This window comes from Orcinus orca, chromosome 2 (assembly GCF_937001465.1).
Source record: "Orcinus orca chromosome 2, mOrcOrc1.1, whole genome shotgun sequence".
NCBI classification, from domain to species: Eukaryota; Metazoa; Chordata; class Mammalia; order Artiodactyla; family Delphinidae; genus Orcinus; species Orcinus orca.
In genome coordinates, this window is record NC_064560.1 from 61,202,971 (window position 1) to 61,227,840 (window position 24,870).

The window sequence follows — 24,870 nt, forward strand, 5'->3', positions numbered from 1 at the left end:
CCAAAGTCACGTGAAAGACTTGCTGAGGTGGGCCTGGGGGCCACACTGAGGGTAAAGCAGATGCCTTTAAAAAAAACCACTTACTGTAGGTTTTTAATGGTCCCAAAGCTGTTCCCATGAACTTAGAAACAAACTGGTAACAAAAACTCGGTCCCTAAATATATGTACCTTGAAGGGGAAATAGTCTTTGTTACAGAGACACAGGTGTAATTGAGTTGTGAACAAAGATGTAGCAGAGGCAGATCTGCCGAGGGGGCTGGGGCTTCTTGACTTTTTTCAGGGGAAGAAGGCCGTGTCCTTCCATCCAACACATCCAGCATGAAGACCCCTCCTTGCCTCTGCAGACCCCCTCTAGGTGCAAGCAGGACAGGAAGCAATGGGCTCTCAACCTTTCTAGAACCACCATTTGTCATTTCCCCAACCTGGTTCCAGTCTAATTCTGCAATTTCAGCTAATCTGGCTTCCTTTCTTTCCAGGACATTTTGTGTTTATACCAGGTAGGGAGGAATAAAAAAAGAAACTTAGTTAGAAAGGTTTAAAAACCTTAATACCAATTCTTTTCTCAAGTTGAGCTTAAGGGAAAGAGAAAAAACACCATTTCTACAACCCAAATTCCAGAACTGAATGCCACCTAGGAAACCCGCCTGTCCACTCTCCCTTACAGGCAGGGCAGCTCTTGTATCTTCCCAGACAGATGGAAATCTTTCTCCTAGTAAAGCGGCATGACGACGGGTAACGGAACTTCTTGTTCACAACCTTTCTCCAGCACCTAGCATGGTGATGGTACACACGCCCTCAGTAAATGTTTGCCCTGTAAGTGAAGGAATGGAATCGGTGACGGGGATTTCACAGCCTACGTGGTTTGGTGTAACAACTACTACTACTGCCCAGAGCTTCCTTGTGTCTAACTTGGTTGATTCTGGGTGGAGATGGCCTCCCAAGGAGACCACTGGGAATCATCTGGCACCTTAGCCAAAGCTGCCTCTCCAAGTGTTGGCTGACAGACTGGATGCAGAGATAGCAAAGAGCAGTGGAGAGGTGGGTGCACTGGTCAAGCACACAGGACTAGGTTCACCCAAAGGTGTGCTCTTTGAAGCAAGTGATTTCTTTCCCCCTAAAGGTCTTGGACCACTTCCAGCCTGGGGCAGGAGGTGAGTTGGGTGGGGAAGTGAGATATGGGTTTGTCAAGTTCGGGTTTTTAACACATGTGAAAAGACAGACTCAGGAAAAGAGTGGGACTGTACTTTATTAGGCAATTTGGAGCATCCACCCTGTAAGAACCAAGGTGCGTTCTGAAGGCAGGCCCTACGATTAAGAGAGAAAAGCCTATTTACCCTCCTCTTCCCTCCTAACAAAGCCCTTCACCTGCTATCATCCTGTCTTTACTGTTTCATAGCTCAAGGACCCAAGAACAAAGCCCTGGTAGCATCCCAAGATCAAGGGCGACATCTGTAGGACAACTCTTGATTCAAGCCCAAATCTCTCCAGGGTACAGGTGATGTGTCCTCAAAATCAACACTTCCTTAAAAATAACGTTCTTTGTATACAAAAGCTACCAGACAGAATTCTAGACCTGCATATATAAGATAAAAACGACAAGTGCACAGAGTGATGATTACAGGGCCATGTATCTGGGGGGTAAAGACACAAGGCAACCCTGCAGAGTGCAGGACTGTTTCACCCTGAAGAAGACAGAAATACCACCCACCAGGGGGAGGCAGCTGGCGGCTCTGACTTCACCTCACACTCAAAAACTAAACCCCTGCAAGAATAAATGTGTCCCCACCGACCCACAGCCGACTTACCCCAGGACAGTAAGCAGAGACAAGAGCAAACACATACATCTCCTCCATTTATGCCTTCCCTGGCAGGCCCCGGGCAACTCCTATCAATGGGAAGGTACTGGGACACTGGTTTTGGGCCAGACTCCCTCGTGTTCTGGTGTTCCTGACACTTTCTAGAACGAGAAAAGGGCTTTAGCTTCATGCGGATGACTCAGAAAGGGAGAAGCCCCTCCACCTTGACCCGAAATCAAACCCCAGGACACAAAGGCAGGAAGGGCCAGTTCTGCCATGGCAGGGGCCCTGGGATGCTAGCAGCTCGGGTGAAGGCACCTTAGCCCAACAACTGGCAGCAGAACGACCAGACAACACCAACAGGTTTCTGGTATTTCTCTAAAATGTGGGCCATGCTGTCTTCCGTTCCACACAGAGAAATATCCCCCCTGTTCTACCGAAGAGGAAACTGGGGCACAGAGGATGGAGAGAGAAGGAGCCAATCAAGTCGAGAAACGTGACAGAAAAAGCCCCAGCTTTCCGACCTTCCATTCCTACGCTCTGTTCTCGGGGTTTGACTCTGACCACTAAGACGATGGGATCCTAGAAATGAGGGTGAGCAGGGGTAAGATTCTGGCAAAGATCCCCAACAAGCCTTTAGGAAGAATGGCTCTTCTACAGACACATCCCTGTCTGGGGGCAGAGTGGCAAGTGCCCTCCTGGGCCAGTCCCTCACCTTCCCTCTCTGCCCCTTCAGTAAAGTTTCTCCTTCATGTGAGTTCTCTGATGTGTGATAAAATTGGAGCTGTTGCTGAAGCCTTTGCCGCACTCAGGGCATTTGTAGGGCTTCTCCCCGGTGTGTATTCGCTGGTGTATGATGAGGACTGAATTCCAGCTAAAGCCTTTCCCGCACTCGGGACACCTGTATGGCTTGTCTCCCAGATGGGCTCTCTGATGCATGACCAGGATGGAGCCCCGGCTGAAGCTCTTGCCGCACATGAGGCATTTGTAGGGCTTCTCACCCGTGTGGGTCCTCTGGTGCACCACCAGCTGGGAGCGCTGGCTGAAGCCTTTCCCACACTCATTGCATTTGTAGGGCTTCTCACCCGTGTGGATTCTCTGGTGCTTGATGAGGTTGGAGCTCCAGCTGAAGCTCTCCCCACATGTCAGGCACTCGTAGGGCTTCTCACCCGTGTGCATCCCCTGGTGTGCAATCAGGCTGGAGCTCTGGCTGAAGGTCTTCCCGCACTCCCCGCACTTGTAGGGCTTCTCCACCAGGTGGGTCCTCCGGTGCGTGGCCAGGTTGGAGCTGCGGCTGAAGCTCTTCCCGCACTCGCTGCACTGATAAGGTTTTTCTCCCGTGTGAGTTCTCCGGTGGGTGATGAGGGCCGAGCTCTGGCTGAACCTCTGCCCGCAGTCGGGGCACTTGTACGGCTTCTCTCCTGTGTGGATCCTCTGGTGCCTGATGAGGTTGGAGTTGTAACTAAAGCTTTCGCCGCATTCTTTACATTCGTAGGGCTTCTCTCCCGTGTGGATCCCCTGATGCGTGTTCAGGCTGGACCGGTTTCCAAAGCTCTTGCCACACTCGGGGCATGAGTACGGTTTCTCCCCCGTGTGAGTCCGCTGATGGGCGATGAGATTGGGGCTCCTGCTGAAACTCTTGCCGCACTCAGCACACTGGAAGGGTTTCTCTCCCGTGTGGATCCTCTGGTGGGTTATGAGGTTTGCACTCCGGCTGAAGCTTTTCCCACAGTCCCTGCACTTATAAGGTTTCTCCCCAGTGTGAGTAGTTTGGTGTCTACTGAAGTTGGAACCATCACTAAAGCTTTTTCCGCACTCATCACATTTGTAGTATTTCTCTCCTGTGTGGGTCCGCTCGTGCGTGATGAGGTGGGATTTCCGGCTGAAGGTTTTCCCACACTGGGGACACTCATAGGGCTTCTCACCCAGGTAGGTGCCCTGAAGGCCTATGAGCTGTCCAACTTCCCTGCTCTGGGGTGGCACTTCCCCATGGTCCTCCCCCGGGGTGTTTCTCTGGGGCCCCCGGGAGCTGCAGTCTCTCTCCAAGTCACTTTCCCAGTCAGATTGTGGAATGCCTTCCCCTTCAGGCATTTCAGAGAACATTTCATGTGATTCAACATCCTCAAATATGTCTTGGTTAGAGTTCTCCCCATTTTCACTCTGGATCTCAAAATCTGAAACAATGAAGAAAATTGTATAATTTGTACTCAATTTCCTGTAATGATGAGAAAAGAAAACCAAAGGGGAAATTTAAAATGAATTAAACTTCGAGTGAAAATAAAAAGGCTAGAGAACCCTCAAAACTTAAAAAAAAAAAAGACAGGTTTATTTCCTTCTAACTGGTTATCCAGTTGCCAGGTCTCATATCTTTATGGTGATCACCCAGAATTTCTAAGTCTTAAAGATGTGGGTTTCAGGTCTCTACTTGTTTCTCCACTGGGAAATGAGATCAGGTGGGAATTTTCAAATTCCTGATCAAAGGAAAGCAACAGGGTACACAGTCCCCGATACTCACCATGGTGCTCGATGCTTAGTAGGTGCTCTATTAAATTTGATGAATGAATGAATGAGTTTCTTATTGGTACCACAGATATTCCCCTAAAGCTCAGTCTCCTTTCAAATGGAGCTTATATAATAATTCTGTGCATTAAAATGTCTGATGCTTATAATCTTATTAGTTGGCATTTAAGTAAGATACAGACAAGATGACAGGGCACCAGCAACAAGGACTCTATGTGTCTATACACATGACTGGAAACAAGTAAGTGGGCAGTTAAAAGAGCCCTCAAATTTGGGGACTTCCCTGGCGGTCCAGTGGTTAGGACTCCGCACTTCCACTATAGGGGCACGGGTTTGATCCCTGGTCAGGGAACTAAGATCCCACATGCTACGCAGCCAAAAAAAAACCAAAAGAGCCCTCAAATTTACCTGCAGTGAGAGTCTACAGATAGATCTCCTATCGGTAATACAAAATATCTACCTTCCAGAAACTTGCCAAACTACTGCCCAATACTTATCAAACATTTGGGTGAAACAAATCATGAGGGAGGACTGCTGGAAGAACATGCATGCCCTTCCTCAAATGAGAGACTCTAAAGTCTATCCCAGGATTAAGCCAGCAGAGCTGTGGGCCTGGATCACACTGCTCTGACACTGGCAGAACTGTGTTCACTGAACTGTGTGTTGGTTTAATGACTCTGGCTGACACTGATGAACACTCTAAGAAGGGTCATTAGAAATTAATCACAGACTTCCCTGGTGGTCCAGTGCTTAAGAGTCCGTGCTGCCCCTGCAGGGGGCACGGGTTCGATCCCTGGTCGGGGAACTAAGATCCCGCATGCCGCACAGCACAGCCAAAAAGTAAAAAATTAAAAAGAAATGAGGGCTTCCATGGTGGTGCAGTGGTTGAGAGTCCACCTGCTGATGCAGGGGACATGGGTTCGTGCCCCGGTCCGGGAAGATCCCACATGCCGCGGAGCGGCTAGGCCCGTGAGCCATGGCCGCTGAGCCTGCGCATCCGGAGCCTGTGCTCCGCAACGGGAGAGGCCACAACAGTGAGAGGCCCACGTACTGCAAAAAAAAAAAAAAAAAGAAAGAAATGAACTTCTATCAACTAACATTACATTGTTAATCAATATTAAAAAAAAAAAAGTAAAAAAAAAAAAAAAAAGAAAGAAATTAATGGCTGTGTCAGCTACAAACTGGCACTTGCCATCTACCTCTACAAGGACTAAATCACATGCTGCTGCAGCTGCTGACTTTCAACTCCCCCTGAAAGGAGTTCAGGGTGGAGAGCAGAAATGAGGCCCTCCATGCTCTGGGAAAAACTGGCAGAACAGGTCTTCAGATAGTTAATATTTTCAGGAGACCATTTTATGAGCCCAATTCTTGCATCCCCTCGTATCTAGAAAAGCACTCAATTCCTTCATGGTGACGTCTGCTCCTCGGGATTAGCAGTAACCTTCACGAGACTAGCAGAAACCTTCTGCAAAAAAATATGTGCTTGATTGTGTATACTCCCCCTTCACCAAAATCACATATATACTGACCTCCCCCATTACGTCTTTGGAGCAGTTTCTCAGTGCTACCTGAGATGCTGTCTCCCGAGTTATAGTTCTCATTTTCTCCCAAATAAAACTTAACCCTCAACTCTCACATTGTGCATTTTTTTAAGTCAGCAGCTGTCAGGAACATTAATGCTGCCAGGAAGTTGTTGACGACATTGTTTATACCACACAATATCCTCTTGATCGGCCAGAGGAGGAAATTTCTCTCTGATGGAAGTATCAAAAGGAGCTTCTCTTCTGAGTGATCTGTGTCTGCCTCACGCCCCTGACTGTGGCTCCCTCTCTGCCTTGCCTGCTTGGAAGCTTGGAGCCAAAAGCCCAGAGCAGGAATACTGGATGTTTTTACAGCATGCAACTTGTGTTCTTTCATTTTTTCCTTCCCAATATTTTCTTCTTTACTATAATTTCTTTGTGCTCTATTTCTGTAAGCTATCTTCAACCCTTTTTAAAAATTCTATAGCGTATACAGAAGTCAGTCAATGCTTTTACTGATAAAGGTGATAGCCTGATTATTACTAAGACCTAACATCACACATCAGACCTCATAAGAAAGTAGTTCCATTCATAGCAAGGAAGACAATTAGCAAAATAATTACACGAAGTCCTAGTGACATTTCCATTGTTAATGCTGATAAACTGTTCAAGGTTAGAGGCTCAATTCAGTGATTATTAGTCTCTATAAGTTAATGTAAATTTCCGTGTATGAACATGATACAATGTGGCCTACATCTCTCAGGTTGAACCTAGGTTCCACTCATGTCTTTAGTCAAAATAAGATCTACTTAAACTTGCAATTAAGCATATAATTACATTTCATGCTCACACTGACATACATGCTGCTGGTAATCTGTGGACTCCTATAAGTGCCCTCGGGCCCCCCTCCCCCAGATCTCCAGGGGATGGATACAGGAATGAGGGGCACCATGCAAGCTCCTGCCTGGCTAGGGCCAGAAATTCTGTGCTTCCTCAACATCCTGCAAGACTGCTCTTTTGCAAGTTTCTGTCACAGAGCTCTGCTATTATCTCTTCTATAAGAACCTCCAGGCTGAGGCCCTGATTCATTTTCTTCAAGCTAACATGACCCAAAACCCTTTTGTGATGACCTTTGTAGTTGTTCTCTTCCAAACAGGGACAGTAGTTAATAAGGTTTTTCATTGCCCTAAAATCAGAACTGGTATGTTCCAGGCTGAGCTCAGAAGCAACAGGAAAAACAAAAACTCAGACTTCATTTTCAGTGAGATCAGGAGGGAGATCAATTTGCAGACAACAAAATACATGTAAGGGCTTCCAAAAACAGCAGAGACCGGGCAGAAGCCAAGGAGGGAAAACGTGAAGAGAACAAGCATGGAAAGCAGGAGGGGTGCGCTCTTGGGGGCAGTGTCTCAAAAAGCTCAGGCAGAAAATCACTTCCTGAGGGTCAGGGACTCACCCTCAAGTACATCGGTACATTTGGGAACTGGGGTGAGCAGGGCTGGCTTCTTTGGTTTGGAGAAGCAAGGGAGGTGAGGCTACAATTATACAGAATCACACAGATGAGCTGTGTGTGCAGGAAGCTTTCTGTTTCTGTAAAGCAGCGGAGAGAGCCTTGACTCTCCCAAGTGAATCACAGGAATTATTGTTATTGAGAAAAATGACCATTTTTCATCCCTAAAGAATGTTAAGTGAAGCAACCGCCTCTGTGAAGGAAGACCACAAAGTAGAAGTTGAGAAGAGACAACAGGAAGAGAGGAAATGTGATCTGGGAAGAAGGGAAAAAAATCCAGAGAAATGAAGACAAAACGGGGAGGAACTCAACGGAAAATAGGCACCTTGGAAAGCACAGGAACGGAAAGGGAGATTTGGAGTGAGATGGAAACAAAGAAAGAAGTTAGAAAGATTAAAGACCAAGGGGGAAAGCGGGGCGGGGTGGTGGTGGTGGGATGAATTGGGTGATTGGGATTGACATGTATACACTGATATGTATAAAATAGATAACTAATAAGAACCTGCTGTATAAAAAAAAATAAAGTTCAAAAAAAAAAGATTAAAGAGAATGACAGAAACCAAAGTGAGATAAAAGGAGAATCAATAAATATATAACTAGAGTTCTCAAAAAAGGAAACTAAGCCAAAGGAACAGAACAAATCCTTCAAGTATAATCTATAAAGATAGAAGAACCCTTGATGGGACTTCCCTGGCAGTCCAGTGGTTAAGACTCTGCACTTCCAATGCAGGGGGCACAGGTTCGATCTCTGGTCGGGGAACTCAGATCCCATGTACCCCGTGGTCAAAAAATTAAATACATAAATACATTTAAAAAAAAAAGAGGAACCCTTGAAAGGTACACTGTGTGCCAAGGAAAACTAACCCAGGGTGGTTACTAATGAGACAGGGGACAACAAGGTAAAAAGGTCGAATCACTTATATGGGGGAAGAAAATCAACCATCTCAAATTTCTCTCCGGTAACATTCAATCCCTGCAGATCATACAGCAAAAGCTACAAGACATGCAAGCAAAGAAAACGGATGTGAAGGATTTTACGTTCAACAAAACTGTCCTTCAAGCATAAAGTTTACAGGCCAACAGCTTTGAATATACACAAGTTCGCAGAATACTGTTCCTATGACCCTTCTTGAGGAAACTATTGGGAGATGAATTTCGGTCAACCACGAGACAAAGGCAATGCCAGAGCAAAAGGACTGGGGCTGAACAGATACATTTAACTTTAGAACAACGTCTAAAAGTACTGTGGCAATTAGAGTGAAAAAAGAGAATGTAAATGTTACACAGACATGTAGAAATGACATGCTAACCAAAACTGGGGTTGTGGGGAAGAAACTGGGATATAGGATATATTCATTAACTGCCTCATCTGTATACCTGGGAGTCCAAAGGTTATTTAAAACTGGCAAATCATGTAACTGAAGTATAAGAGTCTTTAACAGTACAAAAATAAACATTATTGTAGATAAGATTACTGACTGAAATGAGGGGAGTAAGGCGGGGAGCAACTCTCTCTGTCAAATGTTAAAACATAAAATCTCAATACAGTAAGTCCCCTACATACGAACCTTCAAGTTACGAACTTTCAAAGACATGAACGTGCCCCTGGATGCCAGCTGTTGTACTCTACTACTGTACTTTTCAAGGTACTGTCCTTTCAAATTAAAAATGTTTTATTTTTTGTGTTTGTTTGTTATGTATTATTTGTGTGAAAGGTATTATAAACCTGTTACAGTACAATACCACATAGCCGATTGTGTTAGTTGGGTACCTAGGCTAACTTTGTTGGACCTAATGAACAAACTGGACTTACGCACATGCTCTCGGAACAGAACTTGTTTGTATGTAGGGGACTTACTGTAATTAAAACATTAATAGACAATCAGACCAATGAAACAAAACCAAACCTCCAGAAATAGACTCAGTAGACATGTGAGTTCAGAATTTAATACATGTGAATTCAGAACTTAATTCAGGTGGCTCGTGAACAGACAGACCAGTGGAACAGAAAAAAATAATCTCTATGACCATGGGAATTTCACATATGTTGAATATAAGGGTAGCCTCTCCAATCCATGGAGAAAAGACACCACATCCAAAAGACACCAGCATTCATGATGCTGGGAACAAGCAGTTAAGTCAAATGGAAAAATTTCAGTTGGACCCATACTAGGACAAATCTCAAATAGATCAAAGATTTAAAGGGAAAAAAATTAGTACTGAACTATTAGACAAGAATATGCGAGAATTCCTTTATAATCTGGGAGCCTTTAGACATGATGCTTAATTTGTGTGATTATCTTCCTCTGCCACCTCACTGCAGAGGCCCATCTGAGCAGAATCCTGACCCCATAACCCCCTCACTGTCTGCTGCTTAAGGACCAGTCCTATCCTCCTTTACGTAGACAAAGATTCAAGACTGTTATACTCCAGGGAAGGCCAAAGGAAGGTTGAGAGTTCTTTTAAGGTTGGTCTCTGATAACACAGAGGCACGGGAGCCTTTCTAAAGGACAGAAAAGAGCACCCTTCGGACGATCTGACTTAACGAGGGCCTCCAAATGGGAAAAAAAAATCACTGAGCTGGGAAGGATGAGGGATCCTGGTTCCTCCCAAGCTCCTCCTCAAGAAAAGGTGACACTGGTGAAATCAAGAGTATAGAGTACATTCAACTGCGGGCAATTCTCTTTTTTTGTGGGTGGTCAATTAAGAAAGTGAAAACTCAGAAGCTGATGTGGTCAGATAAAAGGGGAATATCAACATATTAATGAGTAGAGATGGGATGAGATGGTAGGAGCTGGGAATTTTCTTTAAAAAGGAACTTCACCAGTAGAAAGTGTTTGCTATTTCAAAATGAGCATATTTTGTGGATGAGACTGGATACAGGGAGGCAGGCTTCTGAGGAAGCAGGCTTGTGAGCAAGCGGTTGGACGGCCAGATCTCCAGTAGAGAAAACTCAGAGATGAGTCAGGCATTAAGGAAAAAGGAAAGACGCGGTCTCATTTTCTAAATGTTTTGATCTCCCCCGAAACTACTAGAGCAAATTCATAGAGACAGAAATCAGAATGGTGGTTGCCAGGGGTTGTGGGGAGAGAAGGGGAGTTAGTGTTTTGTTTATTTTTAATAGATTTTATTTAGTTATTTAGTTATTTTTGGCTGTGTTGGGTCTTCGTTGCTGCGCGCGGGCTTTCTCTAGTTGCAGTGAGCAGGGGCTCTTTGTTGCGGTGCGTGGGCTTCTCATTGCGGTGGCTTCTTCTGTCGCGGAGCACAGGCTCTAGGCACGCGGGCCTCAGCAGTTGTGGCATACGGGCTTAGCTGCTCTGCGGCATGTGGGATCTTCCTGGACCAGGAATCGAACCCGTGTCCCCTGCATTGGCAGGCAGATTCTTAACCACTGTGCCACCAGGGAAGCCCGGAGTTACTGTTAATGGGTATAGAGTCTCAGTTTGGGAAGAGGAAAAATTTCTGGAGATGGATGGTGGTGACGGCTGCACAACAATGTGAATGTACTTAATGCCACTGAACTATACACCTAGAAATGGTTAAAATGGTAATTTTATGTTATATATTTTACCACCATAACAAGAAAAAAGAATTTATGGCCCTTATATATCATTTTATGTACTCCTACCAAATTTAAAATAGTTGATACCTTACTAGAAAAATTCTGGAATTAATTTTAAAAGATGAAGTTAATGCTCAAAAAGGCAGAGAATTCTTAGAAACACTATTCAATTTCTGATGGACTAACAGGCAAAAGAAGAGTATCTTGCTTTAATGGGTATTTCCCTGGTAATTTGTAAGGTTGAACATCTTTTCATATGGATATAATTTGTTTTTATTCATTTCTAAATTGCCGGACCATATATTTTACCTTCTATTCTACTGGGTTGACAATTTCTTATGAATTATAGATGCTCTTACAGAGCAAGATTTTGACTCTTATCTGCTACACTGCAGACTTTGTTACAGATATTTCCTCCCAGTCTGTGCATTTTCGTTGAACTTTGTTCATAGTATCTTATTTATTTATTTTTGGCTGTGTTGGGTCTTCGTTGCTGCACACATGCTTTCTCTAGTTGCGGCGAGCAGGGGCTACTCTTCGTTGCGGTGTTCAAGCTTCTCATTGTGGTGGCTTCTCTTGTTGTGGAGCACAGGCTCTAGGCATGCGGGCTTCAGTAGTTGTAGCATGCGGTCTCAGTAGTTGTGGCTCACGGGCTCTAGAGCGCAGGCTCAGTAGTTGTGGCGCACGGGCTTAGTTGCTCCGCAGCATGTGGGATCTTCCCGGACCAGGGCTTGAACCCGTGTCCCCTGCATTGGCAGGTGGATTCTTAACCACTGCGCCACCAGGGAAGTGTCCACAGTATCTTTTTAATATAAAAGACTTTTTCTGTTTCCATGAGTTCAATTTAGCTTTGACGATTTCTGTCTTGTTTAAGATTAAGAAGTCCCACCCCACTGCAAGATTACAAAAATCCTCTCCTATAGCTGATTCCAGATCTTTTACAGTATAGATCTATAACTCATGTGGAATTGATTTCTGTGTAACTTGTGAAGTAGAGATCCAGTTTTAGTTTTTTCAAAAGGGTCAGAACACTGTCCAAACACCATCCACTGAACGGTCCATCCACTGAATGATTCCTGAATTGCCATAGGGCCCTTATTGGTTACTAGACAATTGCAGCTCGGTCTAAATCAATGGATCTTGTATTTTCCTGCCCTTGACATGGGCTCTAGACTCACATGCACAGCACATTCCCATGGAATGCTTGTCCTTGAACTGGGCCACGTGTGTCCTCCTGCCTGGTCAGAGGCCTCTGCTTTCTCTCCCATGCTACAAAGCGTACCAGAATAAGTGTAAGAAAAATTGCTGTCAATATGGGGATAAGCCTGAATTTGCTGTAATTTATCTGTAACAGTGACATAACTGGTCACAAACTTTGGTGCTTTAATGTGTGTTAAGCTCAGAATTCTTGTAAGGTCCTTCCCCCCTGATTGTGACATACCGCTGTGTCTCAACACCATGGTCAGAGCCACTGGTCTAAAATGCAGAAGTGGGTCTGTAATTCTGATACAGCTGATGCCCAAGTGGGGCTCTCCCTATCGGGGCGCTGCCCTGGCAAGACTGACGGGAACCTGATAGCGCCTGAGTGACTGAGACCGTTGTTCCCCCTGAACTCTGACTGCCTGAAAGACAAAGCACTGGTCAAAACAGCAAGGAGATGTTATTGGTTTAAATGAATGATTGCCAAACAGTTACGGTTATAATGTTACATCTCTCTGAGAGTTCTGTATGGTATACACTTCAAATATTTAAGTGAACTGAAAGTGTTTTTGTCTTGAAACTGAGAATTGTGGCTTTAAAAAGACATATACCTTTACAACCCTGCACCGCTCTTCACTCCCCTTATTAACAAACATGAAAGTATTTGTTCATTTGCTGTCACCAAGGGAGCATTTTTGCTGGGCCAGCAAGCTCAAAATAGGGAAGCTGCTGCCTGTGCCCACCAAAAGCCAGGTGTGATGCTGAGGATGGCTGAAGAGGTCAGCTGTGACTCAGCTCACCTGTTGGACAAGAGTAGGTTTGAAGTTGATAATCTCCATTCCTGACTAGTCTAGAGGAGTGCTTCTCGAACTTCACAGTGCATATGAAATCACCTGGAGATCTTGGTGAATGCAGATTCTGCTTCAGTGGGGCTGGGCTGAGACTGAGGTATGCCTTTCTAGCAAGCTCCCAGGTGACACCTATGTTTTCGGTGCATGGACCACATTCTGAGTAACAAGGCTCTAGAGCAGTGGCTTTTAAACTTTACTGCATCTTAGAACCACCTGGGAAGCTTTCAAAACTCCCTTGCCTGGGCCACACCCCCATGCCAACTAAATGAGAAAATCAGAATCCCTGGAGTGGGTTCCAGGACCCCAATGAGAAGTCTGAGAACCATAGGCCTAGCACAGTGGTTCTCAAACTGGTGGCTGAATCAGGATCACCTGGAGGGCTTGTTAAACCCACGTGCTGGACGCCGCCCCCAGAGTTTCCGGTTCAGTAGGTCTGAAGGGAGGCCCGGGGATTTCATTTTTAACACACTTCCAGATGATGCTGATGGCACAGGGACCCCACACTAATGGTCAGAGGATTTACATGTCACGAATCTATCAATTTTGAGCCCCATAATTTCCCCTTTGCTCCCCTCTGATGGCAGCAGTTTCTTTTTCGGGTGGTGGGGCTTCTATGAGATAATATGAATCTGTTAGGGACTTCCCTGGCGGTGCAGTGGTTAAGACTCCGAGCTTCCACTGCAGGGGGCTTGGGTTCGATCCCTGGTCGGGTAACTAAGATCCTGCAAGCCGTGCTATTCGGCCAAAAAAAAAAAAAAAAAAAGAATCTGTTAGGAGAGGAGCATTTCCCCTTTCAGCCTGATGCTGCAACCACACTGGTCTGGGGTTATCTTGGGGAGGCTGCTGCGGCATTAGTCCACTGGTCTCCGGGCTCTAAAGGTATTTTTCCGCTTACTTCATACAGAAAGTGAGATGAGGGTGGGTAGAGCAAGTAGAGAACAGTTCAAGGACAAGCTGTCTCAACTCTAGTGACTATACTTTCTGAACCGAAAATGAGGCCATACAATTTGAGAAACGACTTCTGGCCCCAGGGCCCAGGCCTCTTACAGACCGATGTGAGACATTCTGAGAGGTATGGTTTGGCTGCCAGCTATTGGAATTTGAGACATTTTGATGCTTTACAAGGACAAATACTCAAGATTGCCCTGGAAAACTGGGGTTCTCATTCTCCAAGTCACCAGAAAAAAAAAGGAAGTGTATTGGGTTTTACATCAGTAATTTGTGACCAGCAACACAGGTAACTAGTGCTTTTCATAAATGGTCTTTCAACAGGCCTGTGAAACAGGCTAAAAACACAGCTGCCAGGCGTGAACCATGTGGGCCAATCTCATCTAAAAAGAAAGAGCACAGGACTTCCCTGGTGGTGCAGTGGTTAAGAATCTGCCTGCCAACGCAGGGGACACGGGTTCGAGCCCTGGTCCGGGAAGATCCCACATGCCGCGGAGCAACTAAGCCCGTGCGCCACAACTACTGAGCCTGCGCTCTAGAGCCCGCGAGCCACACCTACTGAAGCCTGCGCGCCTAGAGCTCATGCACCGCAACGAAGAGTAGCCCCTGCTCGCCGCAACTAGGGAAACTCCATACACAGCAACGAAGAACCAACACAGCCAAAAACAAATAAATAAATTTATTTTTTAAAAAATAAAAAGAAAGAGCACATCACTGGATGGATGGTCTCCACAGGACCAGTGATGCCCTACTGCGGCTTCCAAGTCCAGCCCACGACAGTTTCATTTTCTCTGGCATTTGTGCGCTGGTGGCCACATCCAAGACCAGCTCCCCGGTGCAAGAGACCTCCAGGCAACTGTCCTCCCTGGGGTGTGGATTCACCATACCTTAGGTTTCCAAATCCAAAGCTTGTCCCTTCAAGTAAATGCTGCCAGTCCCATGGACTACTCCTACCAGTTTGGCTGGATAACAAGAGGTGAAAAAGGCCACCTACTGGTTTATTCTCAGGCCATGAAGGGAGATATCCTTGAGCCTCTGCAATTTGAGAAACGGCAATAGTACCCACCTCCATACTCAGAAACATGTTCTCTATGTTTATAAACATCTTGGTTAACAGCATAAATATGATAATATTCACTGAGTTTGCTGAATATAAACAAAGGATTAATACAGAGCTTCCAAGAACGAAAACCTAAGAGTAGGTGCTCTCTTGCTGGACTAAGCTGCTTGACTTGCCTACCAGCCTAAGAATTCTCCCAGGTCTAAGCTGCAGTCCTACCTAGTCTCCCTTTCTAGATTTGGAAATATACCTGGCTACGTTCTGCCAACTTTGGGCTTGACCTTTTTTTAAGATATTTTTGATGTGGACCATTTTTAAAGTCTTTATTGAATTTGTTACAACATTGCTCCTGTTTTATGTTTTGGTTTTTTGGCCACGAGGCATGTGGGATCTTAGCTCCCCAACCAGGGACTGAACCTGCACCCCCTGCATTGGAAGGCGAAGTCCCAACCACTGGACCGCCAGGGAAGTCCCAACCCCATTTTGTTTTAAAACAAAACTTAGCTTGGCTTTCTCAAGGAGAGGCAGATAAGCCTGGAAGGAAGCAGCTATCTGCCTCCTTCTTGGACCCAGCAGGTGAGCTTCTCCACACCTGCAGGGAGGCTCGAAGGATTCATTTCCTCATCCCGACAATACTTACTGGGTCCCCACTATGTATAGGGCACTGTGCTGGGTACTGCGAGAGCTTAAAAAAAAAAAAAGAAAAAGGTTAAGAAAAAGATAGGTTCCTTGACTTTGGGGATTTTATAGGTTCCTAGAAGAAATAAGATGAGTATTCATACAAATAGAAAACAAGACAGAATACGATACAGAGCCAAAAGAGGAGGAGAATCCAAATGTTCTGGGGGAGATGACTTCTAGCAGAGGTGATCAGAGATGCTCTCAGGCGGGTGGAACTGGGGACAGGAAACAGGGGCCGGAGGGACAGCTTTATGGAGCAGGTCTCCAAAGGTGTGCACTCAAAGGAAGACCAGGATTTTATCACACAGGGATGGACAAGGCCATTCCAAGTCAAAACTCAGGAGCACAGGTGAATGCCAGCAAATACAGATTATGTTCAAGAAACAGCAAGATCTGGTCTGAATGAAGCAAGAGCTGTGGCAAGGGGATCAGAGGAGGAACAGCCATGGGCACCTGGGCCAGGTCACACAGGGCCACGGGCTGCAAGCAGGACAAAGAGGTCATGGTTGATTTGGAGACACTGGGGAACTCAAGAAGATTTTTAAGCAGGAGAGTGCCCGATCACTCAGGTAGGAGTGGAGCAATGCAGGGGAAAGAGGCTGAAGGCAGGTTCCCTTTGGAGGCTGCTGCGAGAGATCAGGTGAAATACCAAGAGCCTGAAATAGGGCTGGGTATGGGGATCAAAATGCCCTTGGGAAACACAAAGAGAGATGAGCTTTACCACTTAAACTATTAATATAGGTCCAATCTCAACTGGAATTGTAAGATATTTTAACTGTGAACACCTAGAGGTGCCTGCTAGTCAAATATTAAACCACCACTGTCCAACCAGGCCTTGAAAATGTGCTGGGTAAATGTGACCAAAGGTCCCGAGCTAGACAAACAGACTAGAGATCAAGTGGTCTTATGTTGAGTAAATGTTTGAGAAGGGATGGAGATCACTGAAGAGGTTCCTCTGAGTAATCATAAGGCAGGTCAGGAGCATGTGTTAGACAAATGAAAACCAACAAAGACGATCTCAATGGCAGAAATGAGAGCACTGACAAACCCACTCAGTCTGGGACATTCCCCATCCGGGACGTTCCGTGAAAGATGAAAGGCACAAAGCCCCTCCAGCAAGCCAGGTGGGGAGGGCTGTCACAGTGGGAGCCTGTCATTGCCTCAGAGACACCTGATGAGACTTGACGCCCTGCTTTGTGACTTCCCCAACTGAACAGTAACCCCAGAGGTTTCTCCTCAGCCTTCCACCCCTCTGGCCTCTCTTTAGCATCTCACTGAAGAGCCTGAGGTTCATCACAAACTCGTTACATAGTAAACAGGTTTTTAAACAGGATGAGAGGCTTTTGCTTTTTTAAGTAGGAAGAGTAAAATTAAAAGCTATTTTTCAGGGCCAAAGAAAATCAGGTATTTTGCTTCAAATAAAACCTGGGATCTACCAAACACACGTGGAAGCAAACAGACTGGAGTTTGAAGGCCGGCTCCATCACTAACCAGCTGTGTGACCTCAAGGAAGAGCTTGACCTTGCTGAACTTCCATTTCCTCATCTGTAAAATGACAGTTCCACCCACCTCACGGGATTATCAGCAAGATGGACATGTGAGGTGCTCAGTGAAGGCCTGGGCTCACAGGTGGCCCTCCATGACCACCCTTTTCTCCAAAGGACAGCTTTATACTCACATCTCCCAAGTCCCTGGGCATTGTTACAACTCTGTCCCCAAACCACCTTCCCTTTCCAGCCTTCTGAATCCTCTAGACTAGATGCCTCTGAGTTAGTCACCTTTGTCTTACTCCTCATCTGCAGCCCCTCTTTCCAACATCCCACTGGCAACTATGACTTTGCATCAGATGTGATGAAATGCTTAAGAACATTAGCCACGTCCTCAGACCCCTGAGCTGGCATCCTGGTTCAGCCTCGTACTAGCTGCGCGACCTTAAGGGAGTCACTTATCTTCCCCGGTGATGATAATTCCGCTTGTCTCCAAGCTTCCAGCACAGCTTCCTGCACCCAGGAGTCGTCTTCCAGGATCATGGCGGCGACCTCCTCCTCCTGGTCATCTTCCTCTTGAGGGACCTGGACTAAGGGGCTCAGGGGAGTGGTTCCTCTCAGCACCTCTGAGGCCATCATCCACGTTCTTGGGGGAATCACTCAGGCTTCTAACCTTGACCTTCAGTCTTCTCCAGCCAGGCTCTCTGAGAGTTTACGTGAGTTTTGCATATCAGATGCTAGGCACGCTGGCTGGCCCACAAAAAGGATCCATCAGTGCTGGCTAGGGTTACTGTTAGTTCTTTCTCACATGCGTCCAGTCTCCTCCTCTTCCCCTGCAGTCCCCACCTTGGACCCACCCCTATCACTGCCCATCCAGCATCCAGACGGCTTCCTGGCTGCTCTCCTCCCTCTGGCATCTCCCTCCTGTAATCAAACCTGCATCCTGTTGCTAAATTCAGCTTCCTCCCATGCCCCTGGGGCCCTAGTTTAGAATTTGCTGAGGCCAAAGACATTTGGTCTAAGCCTCACCCACCCTTCCCCCAGACCCTATTTCCTACCCCTTCCTAAAAACACACTTTCCACTCCAATCAGCCAGCCTTCCTTATGTGGTCATCCCACCCATCCCACACCGGTCCACCCTTCTGAGCCTCAGCTCCACTGGGATGCCACACCCTCCCCCTGCCCTGCGCCTTTCCAAACCCCCCTCCAGCTCAACTCCTGCTCAAGTGTCACATCCTCTGTGAAGCCTTCTCTGACCTCTCCTCTCCTCTCCCCACTCCGTTCCCTGAACATCCTCACAGAGGCAGCCATTGGTTCCTGGGGGTCCTGAAACAGTCCTAGGGGCACAGGTAGATCTGAAGTAAATATCTGGTAAGCAAGGCAGTCCAGTTTACAACTGAAGACCAGAATGGAGGCAGAGTGGTTGAACGGCGTGCATGGGTCCCACAACGTATTAATAACACAAGAGACAAATATATTAACTGTTGCAAAAAGCTCAGGTTTGGAATTACTCTTTTAAGAGCCTGGGATGACTTTGTACCACAGATAAGTCCCTAGTTATTAGCTGGCTTACTCGTCATTCACCTTGATTTCACAAAAATAATCACTTTTTTAAAACAGGATTTGGTTTTTCTAATTGCTGGAACTTAAATATTTGGAAGTTTATTGCACAACTGGGTGAAAGTGCCAAGGGGTGGTTTATGGGGGTCTTCAGCCCCTCACCCCATAACCTCCATCAGCTTCCCAACCGCTCCAACTACACACAAAAAAACTGTGCTAACTACGTAAATCTGGCTCTGAGAATAGTCCTCTAAGCCCCTCTTATACCGAAATTCTGGAACTGTCACTGCACACAACCAGGGCATTTTGGGGTGACAATGGGCTGATCACCTGCAGACAGAGTAGAGGGATGGGGCTGACCCGAACTCAGTCCTGGATACCACCTTCTCCTCTGCAAACACCACACTCTTCCATCTCAGAGGGCTGCTCCCACCCTCTCCCTACGAGGTTCTGCATCTCACCACTGTCCCGAAGGGTCTGGGTCAAATCTTCCACCAGGGCCACCGCCTCCTCGCTGCTCTCGGGCCGATGCTCTTGCAGCCAGGCCTGAATTTCCCTTGGCAGCACGGTCAGCATTTGCTCCTTGGTGTGCACCTCTGGCCTCAGCCAGCGCCGGCAGAGCTCTCGAAGACGGCCAAGGGCACCCTGTGGCCCTCCGGCCACCTCCTCATGGGGGCTGCCCTTGCCGGCGCTCTGGGGAAAGGGCTCCGACTCAGGGCCATCCTCCTGCAGCACAGCTTCCTGCACCCAGGAGTCGTCTTCCAGGATCATGGTGGCGACCTCCTCCTCCTGGTCATCTTCCTCTTGAGGGACACGGACTAAGGGGCTCAGGGGAGTGGTTACTCTCGGCACCTCCGAGGCCATGATCCACGTTCTGGGGGGAATCACTCAGGCTTCTAACCTTGACCTTCAGTCTTCTCCAGCCAGGCTCTCTGAGAAGACAGCACCCTCCTCAAATTTCAACAAGGAGTCTGGCTAAGAATGAGAAAGAGAACTAGAATCAATAAGTAAACTGTCCTAAAACAATCTAACTCACAGCAGCCCAGGTCAGGCCACCAAATGATTCTTACATCCGCAAATCAACAGAAGTTTCCTGTCCCTCTTAAAGGAAAAATGGCTTATTCCTGAAAACATCTCTATGGCAAGAGAAGTTAAGAAGAATCACAAGCACAAAAAATAGAGTATTTTTCTTTCCAAAAGACCAAAGCATGAGTAACAGAAATTCAAAGTCCTCGCAAGAACCCAGGACTGAGTTATCCTGCCCTAAGTCAGTTCAGACTTGCTGCAGAGTGACCTTGACCTAACATACAACTCAGTCACACAACCTCACTGACCACCTAATAAGTAGAGATAATAACACCTATCCTTCTTATCTGAAGGGGACCTCTCAAGGATGTGCAAAGGATCAGATGTCAAGACACTTTGACGCTCACTGGAAGGAAGGAAATACCTCAACTGCATTATTACCATATTTTAAAATATGAAGTTTTAAAATGTTTGTACTCTTAGATCCAGCCTTGGCCCCTCAGGAATTTATTTTTTAAAATAACCATCTTTGTAAAGAGAAATTCATTTGCAAGGACACACAACCATAACATTGTTTCTAATTGCAAAAAGAAAACTTGACACCTTAAAATTCCAGCAGCAGGAGAATGGTTAATTATGGCACATTCATACAGTAAAATATATTAAAAACTATGCTAATGTGGGACTTCCCTGGTTAAGAATCCTCCTGCCAATGCAGGAGACACGGGTTCGAGCCGTGGTCCAGGAAGAGCCCACATGCCACGGAGCAACTAAGCCCGTGCGCCACAGCTACTGAGCCTGCAGTCTAGAGCCTGAGAGCCACAGCTACTGAGCCCGTGTGCCACAACTACTTAAGCCCGCGCGCCTAGAGCCCATGCTCCCCAACAAGAGATGCCACCGCAAAGAGAAGCCCGCTCACTGCAACGAAAAGTAGCCCCCGCTCGCAGCAACTAGAGAAAGCCCGCGCACAGCAACAAAGACCCAACGCAGCCGAAAATAAATAAATAAACAAATAAATAAATAAATAAAATTAAATAATCTGTGCTAATGTAATAATGGCTACCTTTTGAGGGACCGTTACTGAGAAGGGGCTCAGTGGAGCTGGAAATGTTCTATATCTTGATTTAACAATGGTTGCATAAGAGCATACATATGAAATTTAAGATTTGTGCACTCTGCTCTATGTATTTTTTAAAATTTTAAAATTATGCTGACAATAATTATTAATCATTAATTATTTAAAATAATCCTCATAATATGAAAATTAATGGATAAAAACAAAACCAGGAAGGCAAAAAAACCAGACACAGTATGACCCCAATTCCTTTTAAAAATGAACACATACACAAGGAAAAAAAAAACCTGGACAGAAATTCTACAAAATGTTGAGAGCAGTGAAATGACAAATTATTTAAAATAAAGACTAAAAGGCAATGAAAAGTTATTTTTAAAAATCGTCACTACATCGTAGACTCAGATAACCCCCCCACACAAAAAAAATAGGGAAGGAAAAACTTTTTTAAAAAAGAACAAAAAAGAAAAGCTAGTGGAAACACCGAAGCTCTCAATATGTATTCACCAAATGGCTAAAAGAAACACAGGTATAACACAACTCTTAACTGGGAGCCCGGGAAAACCGTTCCTAGTCAGTTAATTTGCTGTCTCACCTGGGGCAAGCCACGCCCCCTCTGAAGCTCAGTTTCCCCATCTGTAAAATGAGCTGCTCGGGATGTCGTCCACTGTGCCTTCCAGTCTAAACTCTGCGCCCCTGGTTGGATGTACACGGAGCTCACCGCTAGGGAGAAGAGTCCATGTCCGGTCGCTGAGCTAACCGGGCGCCTAAACCGGGAGAGCGGGGGCCCGCGGGACGGGGACAGAGCCCCCGACGCCCCTCCCCCAACAGGGCTGCCCGCACTGGCTCCAGGCCCGTTATCCCCTTGCCTCGGGCTGCTCTCTCGGCCCGCGCGGCTCCAGCTCTGGCTCTCCGGGCTCACCTCTCCAGAGACCAGATGCCAATCCCGCGGTCGTTCCGCGCGCAAAAACGCCCCCGGGCAGTGCCCGGCACCTCCGGAGTCTAGGTGGCTCAAGCCCGAGGGGGCACCGAGAACAATGGACGGGAGAGGCCCGCCCTCCGCCGCGCTCATTGGCCACCGAGAACTGCCCCTGGAAACTCTGCTTTCCTATTGGCGGATACGGACCCAGCCGGGCGGAGGGAGGGAGCCTGGGCCAAAGGCATTGTGGGAGGTGTAGTCCATCGAGCAGACTCCGACCGCGGGGCACGGAGCAGAGTTTGGGATTGATACCCTGTGCAGTGCGGTAGGGCCAAAGGAAGGAAAATCTGCCGACTGGCAGTCAGGACCCCAGTGTGGGCCAGAGCTGTGACCTGGGACGGGTCATTTCACTTCTTTAAGTCCTCCATATAGTTCTCTATGAAAAGGGAAAGTTGAATGGACGCTCCCTTTCAGCCGTGAACTGTGAGGCAAGTAATTTTGTCAGGCCCCTCGACGGCCGAAAGTAGTCCCTGAGCAGGAAAGGAATACGCTCGGGAGAAGTCCCTTCCCGCCGAGCTCGGCGCCCCTCCCACAGCTTGCAGATCCACACTTGCACCTGGCTTTTGCACACCCCTTTGTTTTCGCACGTGGTGTTTCAGGGTCTGGAGGAAAGCCCTGTCCCGCCTCTTCTGCAGCAGAATTCCCATTCTTTCGTCTATCTCTTCTTGCATGGAACCCGCCCCATCATCACCTCCCTCGCAGGGACACCGCCCCTAGCACACATGCTCGAAGTCTCCATTTTAGTATCAATAATTACCCAGTGTTACTTATTGTCAGTGTCAGCACAGGGAGGTGAGAGTAGGAAATTGGCTTCTACTGTGGGGTTCCCACGGTTGGCGCTTTTAAAGAAATGGCTGTCCCATGACAGCATGTGAGTAACTGCCTGGAAACCCAAGGGAGAAATATAAGAAAAGAGAGAAAGACACTTTTAACGGCCTGTGATAGAACAGTGGTGTATTTTTGTACAGAGCAATTACTGGGGGCATGCACAATTAAATGACTACATTTGTTTTAATTTTCATTTAAATTTCATTTTCATGAAAATTTCATTTCATGAATGTTTGAGACATGTTTCATGATTATTGGTGATTTTAATCTCATTTTCTATGAACTGACTGTTCCTATCTCCTTCCCTTTTTTTAAATTGCATTTACTCGTAAAAGCTCTTAGTATATTAAGAAAATGATTCCTTTGTTTGTCATAGAAGTTGCTGCTAGTTTTCTCACTTTGCTGTTCGCTTTTTGCTGTTTTTTTTTTAATATAGAAATTTGACATGTTTTGACATGGCGTCAGATTTGTCAGTCTTGTCTCTTTATAGCTTCTGAGTTTTGTGTCACTCGTAGAAAGTTCTGTCCACCACTCTAAAGATTATTTGAATTTTATCCATTTTTCAGTAATTAACCCTCTAAGTATAAAAATGCAAAGTGAGGTTCAGCTGTTGAATGCTACATCCCTGGTAGGGTAGCATCTTAATTTATTAGCCCAAAGTGACCACATGCAGACAGCCCCACCTCCAGGCTGGCCTAAGAAGTCTGCACTGAGTGCCCGGATGCAGAATTTCCAGCCACCACCTCTCCAGTGGTCAGCATTCCTAGAAAGCAAGATCTCCAAAATGATTGAGGATGATAATTCTTGGACATGATCTTATATTAACAAAGTTTGTTTCTCCACTTTTTCATCCTCATGAGGAATGGAAATTTACACAAAAGGGAAAATATTTGTTTGCTTGGGGTGGGGGGTTAGAGGGTGGGATACAGCTGAAACTTCCCAGCAGCCTAAGGGTTCATTTTTCTCTGCTTCTATCCCAAGCCAACTCATGACCACAAGAAACTGGCACCATCTTGTCACAGGAGAATCCTGGACCCAGCCATCTCTGTCCTGTGCTTGATTCTCTGAGAAGTTGGTCCTGGCCAGTGTGAACTTCCCTACATTTAGATAGAGAGCAAGTCACATTTAAGACCAAATTCCTGGCATAATGGTTCTGGTACCCAAGCCAGTGCCCTAAGACCAGCCTGGGGCAGCAAGCAAGCCCGGAAACACAGCCCAGTTCAGTGGGTAGGGTTGGTCCTCCAAGTGATTCCTTTCTCCATCCACCAAACCACAAGGATGACAGAGGCTCCGTTCTACTAGTGAGCACTCTTGACTAAAAGCTTCAAAGGACAGCTCTGGCTAACTTAAAAGGGACTTATTGAAAGAATATCAGGGAACTTACAGAGTAAATGGGAGGTAAAGTATCAGGCTTGAAAATAGTTAGGGGCCAAGAAAAGGAGAGTAAGGCCCCCCAAACCACAGCAACAACCTCTTAGCACAAACAGCCCAGTCTGCCCACCCCATGAGCCCTAGTGATGCTACAGCCATCTCTGTTTGCCTGCCTTCTTCTCAAGGTTCCAGACCAGGGAAAGAGTATTTGGTTGGCTGAGTCTAAGTCACATGCTCACTCCCTGGACCCACCAGGGGAGAGGGGATTGGGTCTGGCTCCTAGATTTCGTTACTGTTACTCCCACACAAAGGTGAGTTCTCCAATCTGGAGATTGAAGGCCTCTAGGAAAAACTGGACAGGCAGAAACTACATGTGTCACTACTTGTCTTTAGATGTTGAGCGAGAAGGAAACTCACCCCAAGGAATGCTCGGCCTAAGGCCTTTTGGGAGCTCCCAGCTCATCTCAAGTTGATGGAGGTGAAAAAGATGGGGATGGGCAGATCCTGCTTTCTGTAACACCTAGTTAAAATCAGGGCCAGTGGGGACTTCCCTGGTGGCGCAGCGGTTAAGAATCAGCCTGCCATTGCAAGGGACACGGGTTCGATCCCTGGTCCGGGAAGATCCCACATGCCACGGAGCAACTAAGCCCATGCGCCACAATGGCTCAGCCTACGCTCTAGAGCCCGGGAGCCACAACTACTGAGCCCTCATGCCACAACTACTGAAGCCCGCGTGCCTAGAGCCCGTGCTCCGCAACAAAGAGAAGCCACTGCAGTGAGAAGCCCGTGCACCACGACAGAGTAGCCCATGCCTACTGCAACTAGAGAAAGCCCACCGCAACTAGAGAAAGCCCACGCGGTAACGAAGACCCAATGCAACCAAAGATAAATAAATAAAT

General features: G+C 46.6%; 1 protein-coding gene and 1 long non-coding RNA gene across 8 annotated transcripts in view; one reads left to right on the forward strand and one right to left on the reverse strand.

Annotated features, from left to right (window-relative positions):
- LOC125963456 (uncharacterized) overlaps positions 1-24,870 on the forward strand; it is a 62,544-nt gene that overhangs the window by 19,258 nt on the left and 18,416 nt on the right. The gene's annotated exons all lie outside the window — the stretch shown is intronic.
- On the reverse strand, positions 1,229-22,930 carry ZSCAN2 (zinc finger and SCAN domain containing 2). Of its 7 annotated transcripts, none has more exons than XM_033402898.2 (4): positions 21,389-22,930; positions 19,157-19,670; positions 2,512-3,970; positions 1,229-1,957 (listed from the first exon to the last, which is right to left on the reverse strand). In XM_033402898.2, the coding sequence occupies exons 2-3, from the start codon at positions 19,557-19,559 to the stop codon at positions 2,529-2,531; spliced, it is 1,845 nt and encodes a 614-aa protein (XP_033258789.1). In that variant the 5' UTR covers positions 19,560-19,670; positions 21,389-22,930; the 3' UTR covers positions 1,229-1,957; positions 2,512-2,528. The 7 variants fall into 7 exon arrangements, with proteins under 7 accessions (XP_033258789.1, XP_033258787.1, XP_033258788.1 ...); XM_033402896.2 differs by having other exon boundaries at positions 1,229-3,970; positions 21,389-21,516; positions 21,716-22,929; XM_033402897.2 differs by having other exon boundaries at positions 1,229-3,970; positions 19,157-19,666; positions 21,716-22,929.

Bases quoted from the DNA above. Each gene is read 5' to 3' on its own strand.
- ZSCAN2 (XM_033402898.2), bottom strand. From the start codon at position 19,559: ATGGCCTCGGAGGTGCCGAGAGTAACCACTCCCCTGAGCCCCTTAGTC. The intron at 3,971-19,156 runs GTGAGATGCAGA...TCATTGTTTCAG, and splicing joins CCAGACCCTTCGGGACAGTG to ATTTTGAGATCCAGAGTGAA.